The sequence below is a fragment of the Crocodylus siamensis genome, chromosome 1, assembly GCF_052110815.1.
Source record: "Crocodylus siamensis isolate JL-2025a chromosome 1, ASM5211081v1, whole genome shotgun sequence".
Lineage (NCBI taxonomy): Eukaryota > Metazoa > Chordata > Crocodylia > Crocodylidae > Crocodylus > Crocodylus siamensis.
The window spans coordinates 192,590,692-192,608,007 of NC_143395.1; the positions used below are offsets into that span (position 1 = coordinate 192,590,692).

Consider the following 17,316-nt stretch of genomic DNA (forward strand, 5'->3'; position numbering starts at 1 on the left):
GAGAATGGAGATACACAGAAATGGTGCTACAACAAAGCAATATAACTAAAATATTAGGCAGAAATAGAACGTTTGATTAGAAATATTTTGTATACATTATGCAGGACAAACACAGAGACTGGATTTTTTATTATTTCCTTTACTGAGATTGTCTATTTGGGATAAGAACCATCTTTTTATTTTGTGTTTGTACAGTGCCAGGCACAGTGGCATCCTGGTTCACTACTGGAGATACTGGGTAGGACTGCATTAGTGTAACCACCACCAATAATAATAACAACCATAATAATAACAATAGGAAGAATATTATTATGAGTCTTACAAATACTACTGGTACTAATACTCCTAATAATAATATCTAGTTTAATGCTAATCAGAAGAATTTTTATCCAGGTGGTATCAATGCATGAAACCATGACATACAAAGAAATGGACCCCACCAGAATTCCTGAACCGCCATGTCTTCTGGAGTGCCTTTTGATCTCCGGCAATTCAGCATAACAAAACTGCCTACAGGACTAAGAGTAGAGAAACCAAGCACATGAACCTTCTCATCACAGGAGACAATTATCACTGGGAAAAATGCTCTGAAGTTGTAACAAATTTGCAAAGCTCTTTAGCCAGACTGGATCTGCAACTGCTAGTAGAAGTATCTTAAATGCACACATGAAAATACCAAGAAGTGCTGGAAAGAAAACAAGTCGTGACAAAATTTATGATGGAAGAGATCACCTTTCAGAAGCGCGAATTATTGATAACTTGGATACCTATCATCAACATTTTCCTCCCCATCTTAGCAGAAATGGACAAGAATGTCTGGACACTGGGACAAAATGGTTGAAAGCAGGGTATAAGAAGCTGTTGTAATTAACACGAGAATTTCAAATCACCTGTACTGGCTACACATAGGGTTTGACTTAATTCTTCAAAATTGGCTCCTCAGAGTACTCAGGCTAAACAAAATACAAAAGAGTTTAATAACTACTCTTCTGTGCACAATAGTCCACTTGGATAGATAGTGGTACATGAACATCAAGGCCAAAAATATGGTAAGGAGCTGATCCAAATCACAGGGGAACTTCCAAGGAGACACTTGAACCTGCTCATGGTATTGCCTGACATTTAATCCATTCAGCCTGATGCCATGGGATCTTGGCTATCATTATGCAAATAGCAGCTCAAATTGTTGCATCTAGTCTATATGGATGCCCTCAAGCTGTGCAGTGGAAGCAATACCAAAGTATGATGGCATTCTGAACTCTCTCAGTTGTTCTATCTCTCTGAACTGTGTGTTGGATAAGTGTGCTACACTATATGTCCAATGTAAAAGAACAGTCAGGTGAACCAAACAAACTTATGAATGAAACTAAAATCAAAGAACTGGACAGGGAACAGGCATAAAAATATATGGGACTGAACCAACTTCTAAAGATCAAACACATCAAGACACCAAGAACATTGCCATACAGGCTCTTTAATAAGCTGGAATGTGACTTGGCTACCAATTTAAATTCCTATTTATTTATTTAACTTATGGAAAAAAACAGCAATGTTTAGCCATGCTGGCTTATATTTCAGAATATTTAAATTGTCCAAGCCAAATCTGGAAGCCCTGAAAAAGAAGGTGAGGACATTACTTACACCAAACTAATTCCATTTAGAGCAGGGGTGGGCAATTATTTTGGGTGGAGGGCCACTTACTGAGTTTTGGAAAGCCATCGAGGGCCACACTTTACCGCACTCGACAAGCAGCCAGGGGCAGACAAATATTAATTTACTAAATTTTTTGGGGCCCCATGAGCTGGATAAAATGGCTTGGCAGGTCGCAACCAGCCCCTGGGCCGCATTTTGCCCACCCCTGATTTAGAGGTTGCATTTACTTCATAAAATAGGCACAAAAAGTCTGTTGAGTCTTGAGTATCTTTGCAATGACTGGGTGGAAAATCTGAAGAAATACTTCCTAAATAAAGATTCATTGTTACATGGGGCAGATATTAAGGCTGAACAATATTTCCTGGCCTTTGGAGGAAGAAGGGGTGCCAGAAGTGGAACAGAAGCTCAGGAATAGACTAGTGAAAGGAAGCAGAAGGTGCTGCATGGAAGGTTTGTGTCTATGCTCTCCATTAACCAAATTGATAGCAAGCATTTGACTGCTTGGTTGAGATGCAGCAAGTTTTTTGGTTATAATAGGACAAGAGTATTATAACCAACAATATTAAGTAATGTGTCCTGAAATAAAACACACCTCACATGAAGATTACATGGCCTCATCAGGGAAACACTTCAGCATATTTCAGGCACATGCCAAGTCCTTGCTAGTTGAGAGCATATACTTTCTATTAGCCAATGCTCTCTTGGCCAATGCTGTGGCTAAGGTATTGCATCACCATTTGTCTTAAAAGAAAAAGTTAACATATGCCACAATTCCTTAGTATAAATATAGACTGGCATCACTGAGAAAAGTTATCTAACTTCTAGCAAATAGACAACTAACCAGATATCATGGGCATGGACAAGAAAACCTGGATAGTAATACTTATAGAGAGCACTGTCCCTCAAGAGGACAGTGTGTTGTGCATTACTGAAGAAAAGCAAAGAAGTTACCCTGATCTTGTTCCAGACACATGGAGAAGGTGAATGTGGTACCAGTAATGCTTTCCATAAATGGAGTTATTTTACTGTCAGCTCTGATAACCTCAAAAATGCAGGAAAATTGAGTGAATTATCCTACTAATTCAAAATGTACTCCTATGGATTGTCAAGATCAAGCAAAAGGTTCCCTTTCCTGGAGCAATTCCTGTGTTCTGTACCCATCACAATACACTCTAAGAACCAGTGCCATATTGTTATGGTGGTTGTTGCTGTTATTGTCATTATTATTGTTGCTGTTATTACTATTATTATTTGGGACAGACTTCTTAAATAATAATAATAGCTGCAGCAGTATATTTTCATTATTAATATTGAGAATAGATTTACTTATTTAAGACACAAATAAAAACTCTGTTCTTTCCCACAGCAAGTAAAAAAAAATAAGTAAAATGGAACCAGAAAACTTGATAGAAAAAAACTATTAACATTTGTAAAATAATTCTAGCCAGAATCAGCAATTTGAATGTAATTAATTATGTTCAATCTTAACATTGATCTTAAATGGATACCATTCAAGGATTACTTAACCTTTTCCCTATGTCATCAGTGTATTCTTAATTATAGAAGTGTCTGCCATTAGATTTTTAGATATCTTATCTTCTTAAATTAGCTTCACTTCAAACCTCAAGGTCTTTTTTTATATCTTTCCAATATGTTCAAGGTCCTAAAGGTTTTCTCCCTCCCCTCCCCCATTTTTGCACACTGGAAGAAAGTGGGATCATTTCTTTTGTTTGTAGTGTTTTTTCCCAGTATATAAACTTTGATTTGAATATATGTTCAGGAATTACAAAATGATTATATTATATACAATAACATCTAACAAATAGATCAATTACATTAAGAGATAATGTATAAACAAATACTTTTATAAGCAATAACTATGCAGAATAGATTTATTTATGTATAACTAATATAAAAGATAAATTCATACATGAAGAGATATATAAATGAATGCCTTTTAGACTATAAATATTATTCTGCATATCAAATAATATAAAGCGCAATATATATTAGCCCATGTATATGAATTTTACAACAAATATACTCTGTATTGTATAGCAATACAGATGCACCTAAACATCCTACTGGACTTCTTATTGTATAAAAAATGGGTATGAATGATGATACTGCATACTGGAATTATGGGCAGAAAGGTCGGGGAATCTAACTCACATGCTATCAAACTATATGAGGTCTGAATTTTACTTGGAAAAAATATTGAAAGGAATTAAGCTGATGATTAACAATATTGTATTTATCCATGGGAGTGATCTAAAATATTTGCTGCAAAGTAATTTCAATTCCCTAAATAGATATGAACAAAACATATACCATATAACAGTAAAGTCCCCACTGACTTCAGTGGGACCAGGATTTCAGCCACAAAATTCTCCCTTAGTAAGGAGGGAGTCTAAGAGCTGAAAAGCTAAGGAAAATTCTGGTCCCCATGAAATAACTGGGAGGTGACTCACTTGTGATTTGGCACTAATTCTCTAGAACTGAAAGACATTGATTTTCAGACCTGAACGCTGTTGAAAAGTTAAGGGAAAAACAATGTTCTGTGTAAATATGGAGATAGAAAAAATAGTCCATGAAATTATGTGAGAGTTTCTCTGACCAGCGTGATCAACTGTAGATTTCTTTAGTGACTTGTAGTGAAATGAAAGTCTAATGGTGGCATTCAGTTAAATGACTGGAAATAGTATTCAGATAAAACAGAATTAGAAACCACAAGCATTAAATTTGATCATTTATTGCTGCAAAAACAACAACTACCCAGAGTAATCGATTGTAAACCTCACAAAAGAGAAAACATTTTTCAAATGGGCTTCAATAATAACCTTTTACTGTTATAACAACACATGGAAGAGCACAGCAGTACATCCAGGGCCTAATTCATCATCCATTACTATAGGCTACGACAGGGAAAATCCACAAATTGTTGTGGAGATAAACTGTCATAAGACTGGATTCATGCACTGAGAATGCTCCTTTTTATCACTCTACTGGATTTTCACATCACCTCTAATTGATATTTTAAGTTTGGTGTCATTTTTTTTGGAGTTGTTTTGACATTTAATTCCCGCCCCCACCCCAAACTATTATAAATTCTTTAGTTTTTATATAGTAAAGTACATTACGGCATTCCAAAGAAAGTAAAAGACCTTATTCCTAATGCTTTTTTGCTTAAGCTTATTACATGGATGGTTGAGATAATAGATAGGCCCACAGGGTGGTTCTTCCTTGCCTTTTATAGACTGTGGGTGCATCTACACATTGCCATATGGCAACATTGCTATGGCGCTGTGCTTTAGTACTTCCAAAAGGAAGTACTAAAGCATGGTGTAGTATGGACTGTTACTGTGCTGTGCGCACAGCATACAGGTAAATTTCCCAGCTATATTGCCATAGTGGCACACTATACTTGAGGAGCACACTGCTGTGGCACTGTAGCTCGCGATCACATGTAGACCCATGCGACTGCTATGCCGCTGTAGCGTGCCATACAACAACAGAATGCATCGTTGTGTCACTGTAGAGCAATGTGTAGACATACCCAGAGTGTTTCAATAGGTTTAATATAAAAGATTGGAAGGAAAAGGATTGAGAATAGAGTCCCTCTTGCAGGCTATGAGCCAAATTCAGAAGTGTTGCAAAAGGTTATGTGAGTTAGACACTGGTAACTTGAACATAAGTGAGTACAAGCTGTCTCAAAGGGCCAAAAAAAGGAGTTTGTCAATGAAAGATACTAACAGGTGTAGTAGTACTAGAGCAGTAGTACAAAAGCATTTTGGTTTAAAAGCGACACAAACTCAGTCTGTTTTCCATGCACACCCTTTTACATACTTTCACATAAAACTTTCAATTTAGTCTTACTGGCATAACTCAAATCTGTGGTCACGAGTTGCTGAGTGTTTTCTGGGTTGTTGCTTGTAGCTGTGTTGGTCTAAGGATATAGGCAGACAAGGAGTGCAGACAGAAGTGCAGCTCCCAGCTGTAACTCAGAATGATTTCTGCAAACTGTTCTGAGTTACAATGATACCCCAGGCCAAACAGAAGTTCACTGCTGGTTCCAGGGAGGAGGGAAATCTAGCTGCCAGCTCACAGCCTGCAACCAGGTTCCCACAGCAATAGCCAGGGCTCTCTGCCAGTGTTCATTGTGTTCAGAATGGGAGTGGGAAAAGGCAGTGGAGAGAGCTTGTTTTTGGGGCTCCCCAGCTGGTGCTGAAGGATGGGATGGGTGAATTGGAGTCCCCTTCTTCCTCCACCTTGGGAGGGGCTGCAATACACCCGCTCCACCCTCCAGGGGAGGGCTGAAAAACTCCCAGACTGAACTCCTTCCACTCCCTTTCCCCCTCCCATTCTAAAAACAGTGACAGGCAGGGAGCTCTTCAGACACAAGTTACAAAAGATGCTACATTTTGTAACAGCTTTATCTGATACATCATGCAATGAAGGGTCAGATTTTCACTCAATAGTCATTTTTTCAACTATCTGCAGCTGTACACCTACAAACTGCTTTCTGTGGCCAGTTCAGGCAAAGATTGTCACCTCTGTTTGCACCCAAAGTTATTTGGGTAAATGTGATATCTTTTATCAGATGAACTGAACAGTTGGAAAGATTGTTCTTTACAAGCTTTAGGCACAGGGAAAGCCTGCTAGTGTTTGTCTACTCTGTGTCTACACCAGCAGACTCTCCCTCTGCCTGAAGAAGGGTGCTTTTGCCTGAAAGCTTGTAAAGAACAATTTTTTCAGCTATTCAGGTGGTTTGATAAAAGATATCACATTTACCCAAACAACCTTATCTGACTGGTTTTGTGAATGGAAGGAGGGGTTAAAAAAAGAAGTATGGTATGAGATAGTCTGGTAATCGTCAGTTTTGTGGTTGCTTGGACCTAAACTGTTACTTTGGCCATTGTTTTGTCATAATGCAGAGACAGTCCAGTTAATGATGAATTCTACTGTAAGACAGAAGAAAGCATGCTCCACCCCTCCTACTGAAGCTATGTCAATGCAGCAAAGAATTTAAGATCTGTTGGCACAGAAAGCAAAAGAGCACAAGCCCAAACAGGGAGATGGGCGATGTGGCTTTCATCTCCTCGTGCTGAGAAGACATTTGAACCTGGGGCTTGTAGTGAGTGTCCTAACTACTGGACTATGAATAAAAGCAGGATACCTTCGCTTCCTTCAGCTGTCTTTGTGTGCATCATAATCCAAGAATGCCAAGAGAATTGGCTAATTTATGGGTCCTGATGACATTTAGGTATGAGCTAAGTAACTCATTCCTCAGCAAGATTAAGACTGAGGTCTTAGAGCTGAGATTCTGGTAGAAGGGAGGCATGAGTAATTATTTCTTTAAATTAAATCTTGCTCTGTGGACCAGCTAGTTTGGGTGATGAAGTATTCATTGATAATTATACAACAGAATCACTAAAAATGTGGGGCTCAGAAGGATGTCAAGAGATCATGTAACCCATTTTTGTGTTCTGAGGAAGGATCTCATATACTTAAGAGCATCCCTGATGTATGCTCATCTATTTTGTTCTTAAAAATTTCCAGTGAAAAAGTTTCCACAACCCCTCCACGTAGGGCTGTGTGGGTTAAAGTGATTATGATGCATATTCTTTCATGCTCCCTCTTTTAGTTTTATTTTACTGTCATTGGGAATCTGACCCCGAATCTTTACACAAAGGGTTAGACTCTGTCCTCTGTTCTCTTGTTAAGTGGTCATGGAGTAGTTACAATAAAATCATATGGGGCTGCTTGACGAGTCAGATATTTCTCAACCTAAGGAAAAGTGGCAGCATTTGGCCCATGACTATTTGAACATACCCATTCATACTTAAGGCTTTGATTCACCAAGACACCCCAGAACATGCCTAGCTTGAAGCAGCTGACAAGTCTCATTTGATGTCATGGTACTACTCACACTTGCTTGACTGTGCTTAAGTATGCTGCCAAAATAGAGCCTAAGTACAGGATGACAGAAACCTGGTGATGCTGACTGATGAAAAAGCCAACTAATAAAAATGCCAAAAATGGCTAAACAATCCTGAGGTTAGCCTTTGTCAAGTTATAATACTATAAACCGCAATCCTGTAATTACTTACGAATCCACGTGGTTTTCAAAGGAGAGGAGGATTGGAAAAGGTGATGTCTTAAACGCACATTCAGCAATTGCTTCTATGACTTCCTAAAGAATTAGAACACAGGTGAGTCACACAACCTTGTAGCTAACGTAAATGCATTCTGGTTTCTGATTTAACTTATCTACCTGCAAAGCAAACGTAAGAGACCTGAATGCCTTTCAAAACCCTGGCCAGACCTTTTATTCAAAGCAACCTGAAAGCTTATTTTTAAAATGACAGAGTAGCCTCAAGAGTTACATTACTCCAGGAACGTTTTGGTGCCTGTCTGTGAATGAACAAATAGCTTAAACATAATTTTGTCTTTGCTGGAAACAATGCCACTCCTAAAGCTATGCCTTTCATGGACTATTTTGCATAATTAAAATAATTCATGTTCTGTTTGGCAAGCTTGTTGTATTTTTTGAGCAGCATTTTTTTTTTTGGAGGGGTAAAATTCTTAGTTACTCTGATCCACAACTTTCAGTGTCCCTTTTTTTTGATGTGGGAAATCCCTCGAAGGTATAAAAATGAAAGATTATTTCATTCAGTTTTAGCAACCTACTGTGTAATAATCATCAAACATCAGTTCAGAAACTGGATTGTTTATAAAAGCTGGTTTTCAACTTTGACTGAATAAGCAATAGTACGTGAACACCGGGGATCCTGGTTTTCCACGATAAAAAAATTGCAAATTCTGACAGAAACCTCAAAATTTGTGATTAAAATGCAAAGCCCTCATTCCCTCCCCCTACAAAACCCCTGGCCCTGCTCATGTCCCGCACTTCCCCCCCATAGCCCCCACAGCTCTGCTGGTGCCCCTTGCCCCCCACCCACAGCCCCCTGCCCCCCAGACCTGCCAGAGGGGGCCCCCAACTACCAGGGCTATGGGGCCAGGAACCCGGGTCCGCAGCCACCTGCCCCCGGCAGGAGGTGGTGGCTGCTGCAGCGGAGCAGAGCCCAGCTCCCCCCTCCTGTGCCTGGCTGCCTGTGACAGGCTCAGGTGGGGGGGCAGTTCCCTGCCACTATGTCCCCTTCTGGTGTGGGGTTTGGGGTGGGTGCAGGCTGCCCACTGCAGGCTCAGGCTCCTGCCATGCTGCCCTCCCCCCGCATGCAGGGGGCACATCAGCAGGGTGGCACAGAGCTTGCAGCAGCAAACAGCTTCCCCACAAGACCCTGCTCTGCTCCATAGTGCTGGGTCTCACCTGCTGGGCTGCAAGGTGGGAGCACTAGCTCATGCCCAGCCCCAATCCATGCACAGATCTGGGGGGGTCACAGATCCCCACCCCGTCCACCCAGGAGTGCATGTAGCAGCAGGGAGCTGGCCCCTCTCCCCCAAACGAGCCACCTGTGGCCCTCTCCCACTCCCCGCAGGGGCCCTGTGGCCGTGCATTGCAGCCCCGGGCTGCAAGCCGAATGCAACACCCAGTCAGGCAGCATCCCCAGCCCCAACCCTGCTCAACTTCTTCCCTCCCTAGGGGGACCTCAAATCCCTGCTCTCACTTACCTGTGCGAGCTCCCCTCCAGGATGCTTGGCAGCCATGTGTATATACATGCACATTATGCTCCCTGCCTTACCACCCTCCTCCCACTTCCTCCCTGCCCTTTGCAGCCTGGAACTCTGCCAGCCTGCAGAGAGCTGTTTGCAAAATGGAAAAATCTGCAGGATTCTCTAGTAAAATTAAAAATCCACATTTTCCTCTGGTAAATGATAAAAATCTCTGGTTTTCTCTATTTTACACATACACACACACACACACACGTAATCATTTTATGACACTAATTTCAGCTGTAGGCTCATTATACCCTGTAGTAAAATACTTATTGTTAGAAATTATTTACATTTCCCTCTTGGGTTACATGCTTGTTTCACACCAGCATTGGAAATTTTTTAACATGCACTGTTGCCAACCTTTAGTATTTAAGCAAAAATTATGAGTTAGGCCCTTGTAAAATTATGTGATCAGTTTTAAAATAATATTTTAAAAACTGTATTTGAATTACTGTTTGTTTGTTTTCTGGCTTGTGAACTTTTCAGGGTTATATTTTAAAGCTAATTTTTGCAACCATCATGTTTAGAAATGTACTTCTTTTTCCACCAAATTGATATATTTTGGTGTGTTCATATGATAGCCAAGTCTAGGCTTGAAGAAAAATATCCAGTACAGAAAGATCTGGCAACATCAACTATAATTCAGTCTTTATAGTTTTTGTATTATTTCATATCTATGTTGTCTGGAGAAGATCCTTGCCTGGGCATTATACATAAACCAGGTCAGTGATCAGAAACTGGTTTAAACCTGTAACAGAACAGATGTTCAGTGCACATAAACCAGTTTGAAAATGGCTGAAACTGGTTTGAGATAAACCTGGTTCAATGTAGAATCAGACTTAACTGATTTGGGTCAAGCCAGTTTATGCAATATCTGTCCCAGAGCCCTTGCTGGTTTAAATTAAGCCAGACACCCCAAGCATCCTGGCATGCTCTCTGGGCTGGGCTGGGCAGGGCTCTCTGCTCCACAGCAGAGCTGGCCCCTCCCCTCTGCTCCCTGGCTGCAGCTCTTGCAGAGATTTGCAGGCTGCTCTTCCCCCTCCCCCTCACCACTCCCTGCTATGAAGGAATCCCCTCCTCCCCTCTGCTTTGTGTATTAGCTAGCAGACCACATGCTGGCTCTGGTCTGTGCTGTGACAAGGCTTAGACTAACCTGCAAAGACTGAATCAATTCAGGCTCAGGCTTTTTGGCTGTCTGTCCCTAGCCCTGAAGTTGAGAGAGCTAGAAAACTGGTTCCTTATCCAGGTGGCTATAAATATTTGCTCACCCATGCACACATGTGTATGATATGGGGAGACTGTGTTAAAAAACAACCATCTAGAATTTTTAACTGCCTCATGTCGACTCTATAAATCCATTTCTGCCAGGATTATTTTTAATTTTCCAAACTCTGAGCAGCATCAAAAGCCAAAACTTTATTTTTTTCCTTTTCTTCTGTAAGTAATTTCCCAGTTGAGAGCCTAGCATGGGGTTGACCACATCAAGCAGTAGCATCATGGCTATTTTTATTTACAGAATTAAAATCACTAAGTAAATCAATATTAAATAATCACATCTAGTCTGATAATAGATAACCATCAGCAAATGTATTCGTGCAATTTATTTATGTATGCAATTTACATGCTGACCTTTCCAACAAAGGTTCACAGCAGCTTAAGAGCAGGAGAAACAGAACAACTTAAAAGGGCAAATAGAAAAAATAAACAAAATAAAACAAAACAAAGCAGAGACCCACCAGACAACATAGCCTAGTTTTGCCTGCTAAATGACTGTCCAAATAGAAAAGTACTGCCACATTTCTGAAAGATATTCAGTCTTGCGCTCTGGAGAGCTTCAAGAGAGAGTTCCAGAGCTGAGGACTGACTGCTGAGAATGACCTCCTATATTTTTTTATCAAAGGACTTGACATACGGATAGGTCCTGCAGGACATTGCCCTTGGCTGACTTTAGGGATCATGACAGGGCATAGGGAAGAATCTCTTAAGTATGTAGGGCTCAGGCTGTTTAGGGCCTTATAAGTCAAGACTAGTACCTTGAAATGCAGCAAAAAAAGCTGTTGGGAATCAGTGCAGACATTGGAGGACTGGAGTTTTGCACTCCTCGTGACCTATCTCCATCAGAAGGTAGGCTACTGTATTATGCACCAGCTGCAGTTTCTGGACAGTTTTCAAGGGCAGCCCTACGTAGAGTACACTACAGTAGTCTAATGTTAAGGTTATGAAGGTGTGGGTGATGGTGGTCAGATCAGACTCTAAAATCAGTCCTCCACAAGTCAAGTGGCCTACCCACCAACGTCAACATCCACATCCACTATATGCCCAATGACATATATTATGCTATTGGACAGCACAAAATACTTCCTTTTGATGGTGTTGATATATCACCAAGTAATTTTGTCCCCTTAAATTTGGCACTCTGTTAGATTTATGACAGGAATTTAAGTGATGTTGGAGCACTTGAAAGTAAGTGGGATTTATACTTGTCAGTCAGTAGGCTCATTTGGACAATCCCTCACCAATATAAGAACAATATGACCTACCAAAAAAGGGCAGACCATCTTTAGAGGTTCTAAGAGTTATTCGTTACTTTTTTTGGTCTAATTTACCACCCTCAAAACTGAACCACAATTGTACCTGTGAACACAAGAAAAACACACATTTTTCAAGCCCTCAGCTGTACTGCATGGAGCTAAATCCTATTTTGTAGTAGATTCTGGCAGTCTGCAGGAGCCTGTGACTCATGTTCAGGTAAGAGCATGTGTTAGCCTTTTAACACCTGCTAGGGACTGAGAGCTCAGTTCTACTCTCAGATCTACACAACAGTACTAAACCTGGATAGTAGTGGGAGTTCTGCGTATATGAAGGGAGCAGAATATTGCAGTAAAGCACTTCCCTTAGGCATCTGAGGCAGGTTTTATTCTCTAGTTATGGACAAGTTCCATACAGTCATTTTAAAATGTCGATATTCTCAACTGCAACTTAAATGTATAATACCAACTACAGGAAGAGGCATCGGGTCTATAAGGGTAAAAAGTGTGGATGGTCCTTCTGTATGGTCAAAATCTGTAGATGAGAGACAAGGAAATGGGGTAAATGAAGTGATGTGCCTTTTCAAGGTTGTCCTGGGTCTTCATATTTACACCATGATCATCTTCAATCAGTAAAAGATGAAAGGTGGAAGGGAAACTAAGATGCAAGCTTTGCTGCAACAGGAGTCAGACTCACTTGAAGTGATCCTCCAAAATATATATGTATAAAAGTAATACATACACAGAAAGCACATTCTGATTTTGAGGAGAGAAAACATGTTTCATTTTGTTGTAAAGTCATACACCTCTGCAGTTCCAAGTAGCACATAGAAACCTCACAAATTCCTCCAAATCAAGAGGTGAGGTTAAAAAAAAGCAAAAGAATGAAGTTCTTTCATGGTGAGTTTATATTATTCCTGCAGCTCAGAAAATCTATTTGAGTCAGTATCAACTGGCAGACTGAGCAAAAAAGCATTGCATGTCATAGACTTGCCAAAAGAGTGAACTGATTAATGACTCAGCACTCAAGAGCCAGAGTCAGTGATCATTCAGAATTGATTCACACACCATTGACGTGTTATTTCACTGCCACTTTGTTCATTCCAAGTCAAGCAGCATACACTTTAGAAAGGAAGAAAAGCAGCAAGAAATAAATTTAAAAAAAAAAGGAACAATATGAACCTCCACCTTAGGAGTGACTGAAAGTTTGTTTTAGATTCAGAATTTCCTTTTCAGATCCAGGGCTGGATTAACTCATAGGCAAACTAGGCACGTACCTAGGGCCCTAAGTGAAGAAGGGGCCCAGTTGTACTTATTTTGCTGCAGCAGTGCCACTGCCACACTGCTACAGTGCTGCCCGGATCCTTTTCCTTTCTAGGGATGCATGCTGCAGCTCCAAGCCCTGGCAGCGGCTGCTGCCCTATGCAAAGCAACTAGGTGCCTAGTTTGTTTGCCTAGGGCCCACTAAAGGGTTAATCTGACCCTGTTCATATCAGTCATACTCCAGTGGTGCAGAGACTGAGCTGAACCACAGAATAGGCTAAACTTCCAACAATTTTGGACTTCCTTCTCCAGGAGGCACTTTTATAGGGTCAGGCAGCAGGTTGCTTTATGCTTTTACACGTGGCTGAAAAAATGTTGAGAACAATTTTATTTAATAAAACATCTTTTAGGAACCAAACTCTACACATACCAATATCAACAAGCTTTTTGCCAATTTAATGGGAGAGTTAGTAGTAATAGTGCAAAAGGATTATATATTATATTTTCCTGGGAATATATCAATTGGAGCGGAGTTCAAGAAAAACATGGGAAGTGTGGAACAGCAGACACAGTGTTGTTGTGTCCACTATATTTATCTTTAAAGAAATGACTATCTAGACAAGAATACACTTGTGCCTCAGAGTAGAAGACTTAAAATTTGTAGTTGGAAAAGTAGTAGGACCTGTCACTTGTTCTATTATGATATTTCACAGAAGGATGTTTTTCCCCCCATAAGCCTTCTGCATATAAGTAAGCCTAGAAAGGTAGTCTCGTGGAAAAAGAAATACCTAAAATATATAGAAATATCTTTTTTGGAAGTCAAAAATTCTACCTGGATGCAACATTTTAAGCTGAGTAGTGTTACTGACTATCTAATGTAGACAAAAAACAAAAGACAGAAACAGCCTACAGATCAAATGCACAATGAAGACTCACAGCTATATACTGTATTTCCTTGAATCCAAATCAGTATTGGGAGGGGGCAGGGGAGAAAAGTCTCATCTTGGACTCCAGTACTGGCTGGGGAAGGCAGCAGCTCAGGTCTGGCAATGCAGTCAGATGCTGGAGGTAAACTGCTGCCTGCCCTGGCAGAAATAGGTTTTTTGGTGGGAAAAGGGCACACAGCCAGAGGGAGCATAGGAGAGACCATGGGGTGGCAATGTAGGGGAACCTATAGTCTGCTCTTCCCCTTACCCTCTGTGCCTATGCCTACCCCTCCTACCCTCTGCCCCTCACTGAAGCTTTGCCCCACCCACTGCTCCACTCCCCACAGAATTCCCCCCAACCTTATGCTCCAGCTCTGGTCCTTCCAGCCCTGAGCTAGCCTGGCAGGGAGCTGCCACTGCTTCTTCCTATCCAGGCTGGGTTGGGGCCAGGGCTGGGCTGCCACTTCTGCTGACTATCCCAGGGGAGCAGAGCTGCAGCAAAAGATAAGGTAGGGTGGGGGCCTGGAGTGTGGGATTCAGGGAGTGGGGGGCAGGAAAAGGCGTGGAGGGGCAGGAGGCAGGGTGGGCATGTAGCAGGGGGGCAGGCACAGGTGGACAAGGTCTGGGACCTTGCATCCCACCACTGCTTTCCCCACCACAGCAGTTGCTTCTACTGCCCCAATGGGAAAGCTGCATCCATTAGAGTTAACTTTTAAATTCTTTATTATTATTGCTACAAATGCTCAGGTCCAATTGATAATCTTAATATCTCACTTACCTGGATGGATGGGCCCACTGTTCTCTGCTAACTAGAATTTACAGCTGAATTAATTTCTTCAACTGTTTGTGGTCTCACTACTTTCTAAGCTCTGGTATTTTTAGTTTCTTGCTTTCCCTATTTATTCCCTGTTTCCCAAGCTATGTGGTATCAGACCAAGGCATACAGAGCCATGGGACTAAGGAGTACACCTAAAGCACCACTGAAAGCATTGGCATTTTGGCAGCTCTTGGGATCCTGAAGGGGAGGAGGCCTATTTTTTAAGTTTGTGTGAGCTCTGAGCCCACTAAACAGCAGTTTATCCTTGTAAGGACAAAGGCAAGAGTAGTATTGAACGCCATGGAAAGGAAAGAAAACCCATGGCTGCAAACTTGGGTAGGAGAAAACTGCCTCTTTTGGTATTGAAATCTTCACTCATCTTTTCTTGTTTGGACCCATTTCATCACAATGCAGGTCCCAGCTTTCCAGATTCTGGCATGTAAAGGATTTTCTTGAGCATCTTCTCACTTGTACTAAGGAATGGGACAATATCCCCTCTATCTTCTAACAATCCTACTGGCTCCTGTTCACCTCAAGATCCAGTTCCCATTCATCTTCATGTGCATAAAATTAGCTGAGGACTCCATGTTTGTCTTCCTGCTTTGTCTGCAACACAGCACTGGCCTCTTCTCTGTCCTGAAGTGTCCTCCACTTAGAGGAACGTGGAACAGGCAGAGTCCTCCTGGGTCATTCAGCCCAATACACTGTTCCTGCAGGCAACTACCCTATATAGTCCCTTTCCTGACTTCATGATCATTGGTGACCTTTTACTCTTCGGGACCAGAACATTTCAACAGCCTTTCCCTCCTCAGTTTCAACAACTCTCTTTTTTCAATGTCATCTGAAGACATCTCTTTGCCCCTCAAGTCTTTTTCCTTCCACCTTCACTTTACTATATTCCCTGGAGAAATGTACTTAAGTTTGTAAAGCATTCTGGATGCATTTTCCACAAAAAGAAACTATACCAGCTAGAGTGACACTGTACTGTATTATCATACCTTGAAGGAAATTTCAGTTGTCATGGTGAATCCATGTGTAATGACCGGCTCTTCTTCTGCTGTGCGTCCTTTCCAGCAATCCAGCTCCACACAGCGGCAGCCTGACAAAAGCACTTGGCGATACATCTCTACTGAGGAGTTACCAGCCAGCTGTCCAGCTGTGACAAAATAACACGAACATGTAACAAGGGAACTCATTCCAGGCTTATGGAGCCAGTGCAAAGAATCTAATAATAATTAGAATTAACAGCAGATTTTACCCTCTGGTGACAAGCAAGCTGTCAAAGGCATGTAAAAAGCTTGAGAATTTAATGAAAATGAGTTAAGCCAAGTCAACGAGGTTGTCTGGATTCTGCTCTTAGTTATACTGTGGCAAACAAAGAGAGACTTCATTGAAACCAGCAGGTGCAAAACAACAGGGAAATGCAGAATCAAGACAGTTAAAATAACGATATAGCCAGCGTCACCCAATATTACTCTCCATTCTGTGAAATGTTTGCCTAAAATGATAAGACTGTTAAGTGTGTACTTTGACAGCAGCAAGATTTTTCATAATTGCAGGACTATAAAAAAAGCTCTGATGTTTTTGCTGTTCTCAAAGAGTAATATTTAACTTCCTAAAATAGCTTGAACGTTATACTTTAATAAGTAGCTCTTTCAACCATCTGAAGTCTAAGGGATGCTATACCTTTTGAGCCACACAAGAGCTGAAGGACACCTAATAAAACCAGAACAGCAAAAAAACATGTTTTGTCATAGCACATAAGATATTTCCATACAATATAAAATCAACTGCTGTACAGTTGGTCTGCCATCTCCCAAATCAACAGTTAACATGCTAATCCTCATACTGAACTGGTCAGTTAAACTTCCTGATGTGATATTGCACTAAGAGATGCAATGATATTGTCCATTTCCAATAATAACATGTTGCAAATTGAATAGACAAGCAAACAAAACCCAACTTTTGTCAAACAAGGAGACTTTTGGTAGATATCTTCCCCCCATGATTTCAATCAAGGGTAGTAAAGCACCCTGTGCTTTGTGAAAGATCCAGAACACATGGCGCTGTAGGCTGGATCCACAGGGCAAGCAGCAGGGCCAGTAGAAGAAACAGTGGGGCAAGCAGCTGCAGGCCAAATCGCTGCTTACTACCATGGAGGTGATACACCTGCAGAGGTCGCAAGGCAAGTGGCTGCAGGGCGAACCAAGCTGTATCAACACAGTCCTTGTTTCCTATTAACAGACATGGTCAACAGGACCCCTACATTCTGTAGCAGGCCCTGTCCCTTGCTAGCCAGGCTCTCATATACCCTGGCCCACCAGTAGCCCAGTGGGCTGGATGGAGAAGCTCTGCAGGCTGGATCTGGCCCATGGGCCATATGCTTGACACCCCTGACTTAAATCAGATGTTTCTGATCATGAAAGATGCTGAACTTACAGGCATAAGAACC

General features: G+C 41.3%; 1 protein-coding gene across 5 annotated transcripts in view; it reads right to left on the reverse strand.

Moving 5' to 3' along the window:
* PLCB1 (phospholipase C beta 1) overlaps positions 1-17,316 on the reverse strand; it is a 749,766-nt gene that overhangs the window by 193,804 nt on the left and 538,646 nt on the right. For all 5 annotated transcript variants that reach the window (XM_090051563.1, XM_090051555.1, XM_090051579.1 and 2 more), the window contains 2 exons: positions 15,863-16,020; positions 7,764-7,846 (listed from right to left, as the gene is read on the reverse strand). In XM_090051563.1, coding sequence (XP_089907689.1) covers positions 7,764-7,846; positions 15,863-16,020 — 241 coding nt within the window. The remainder of the gene's footprint in view (positions 1-7,763; positions 7,847-15,862; positions 16,021-17,316) is intronic.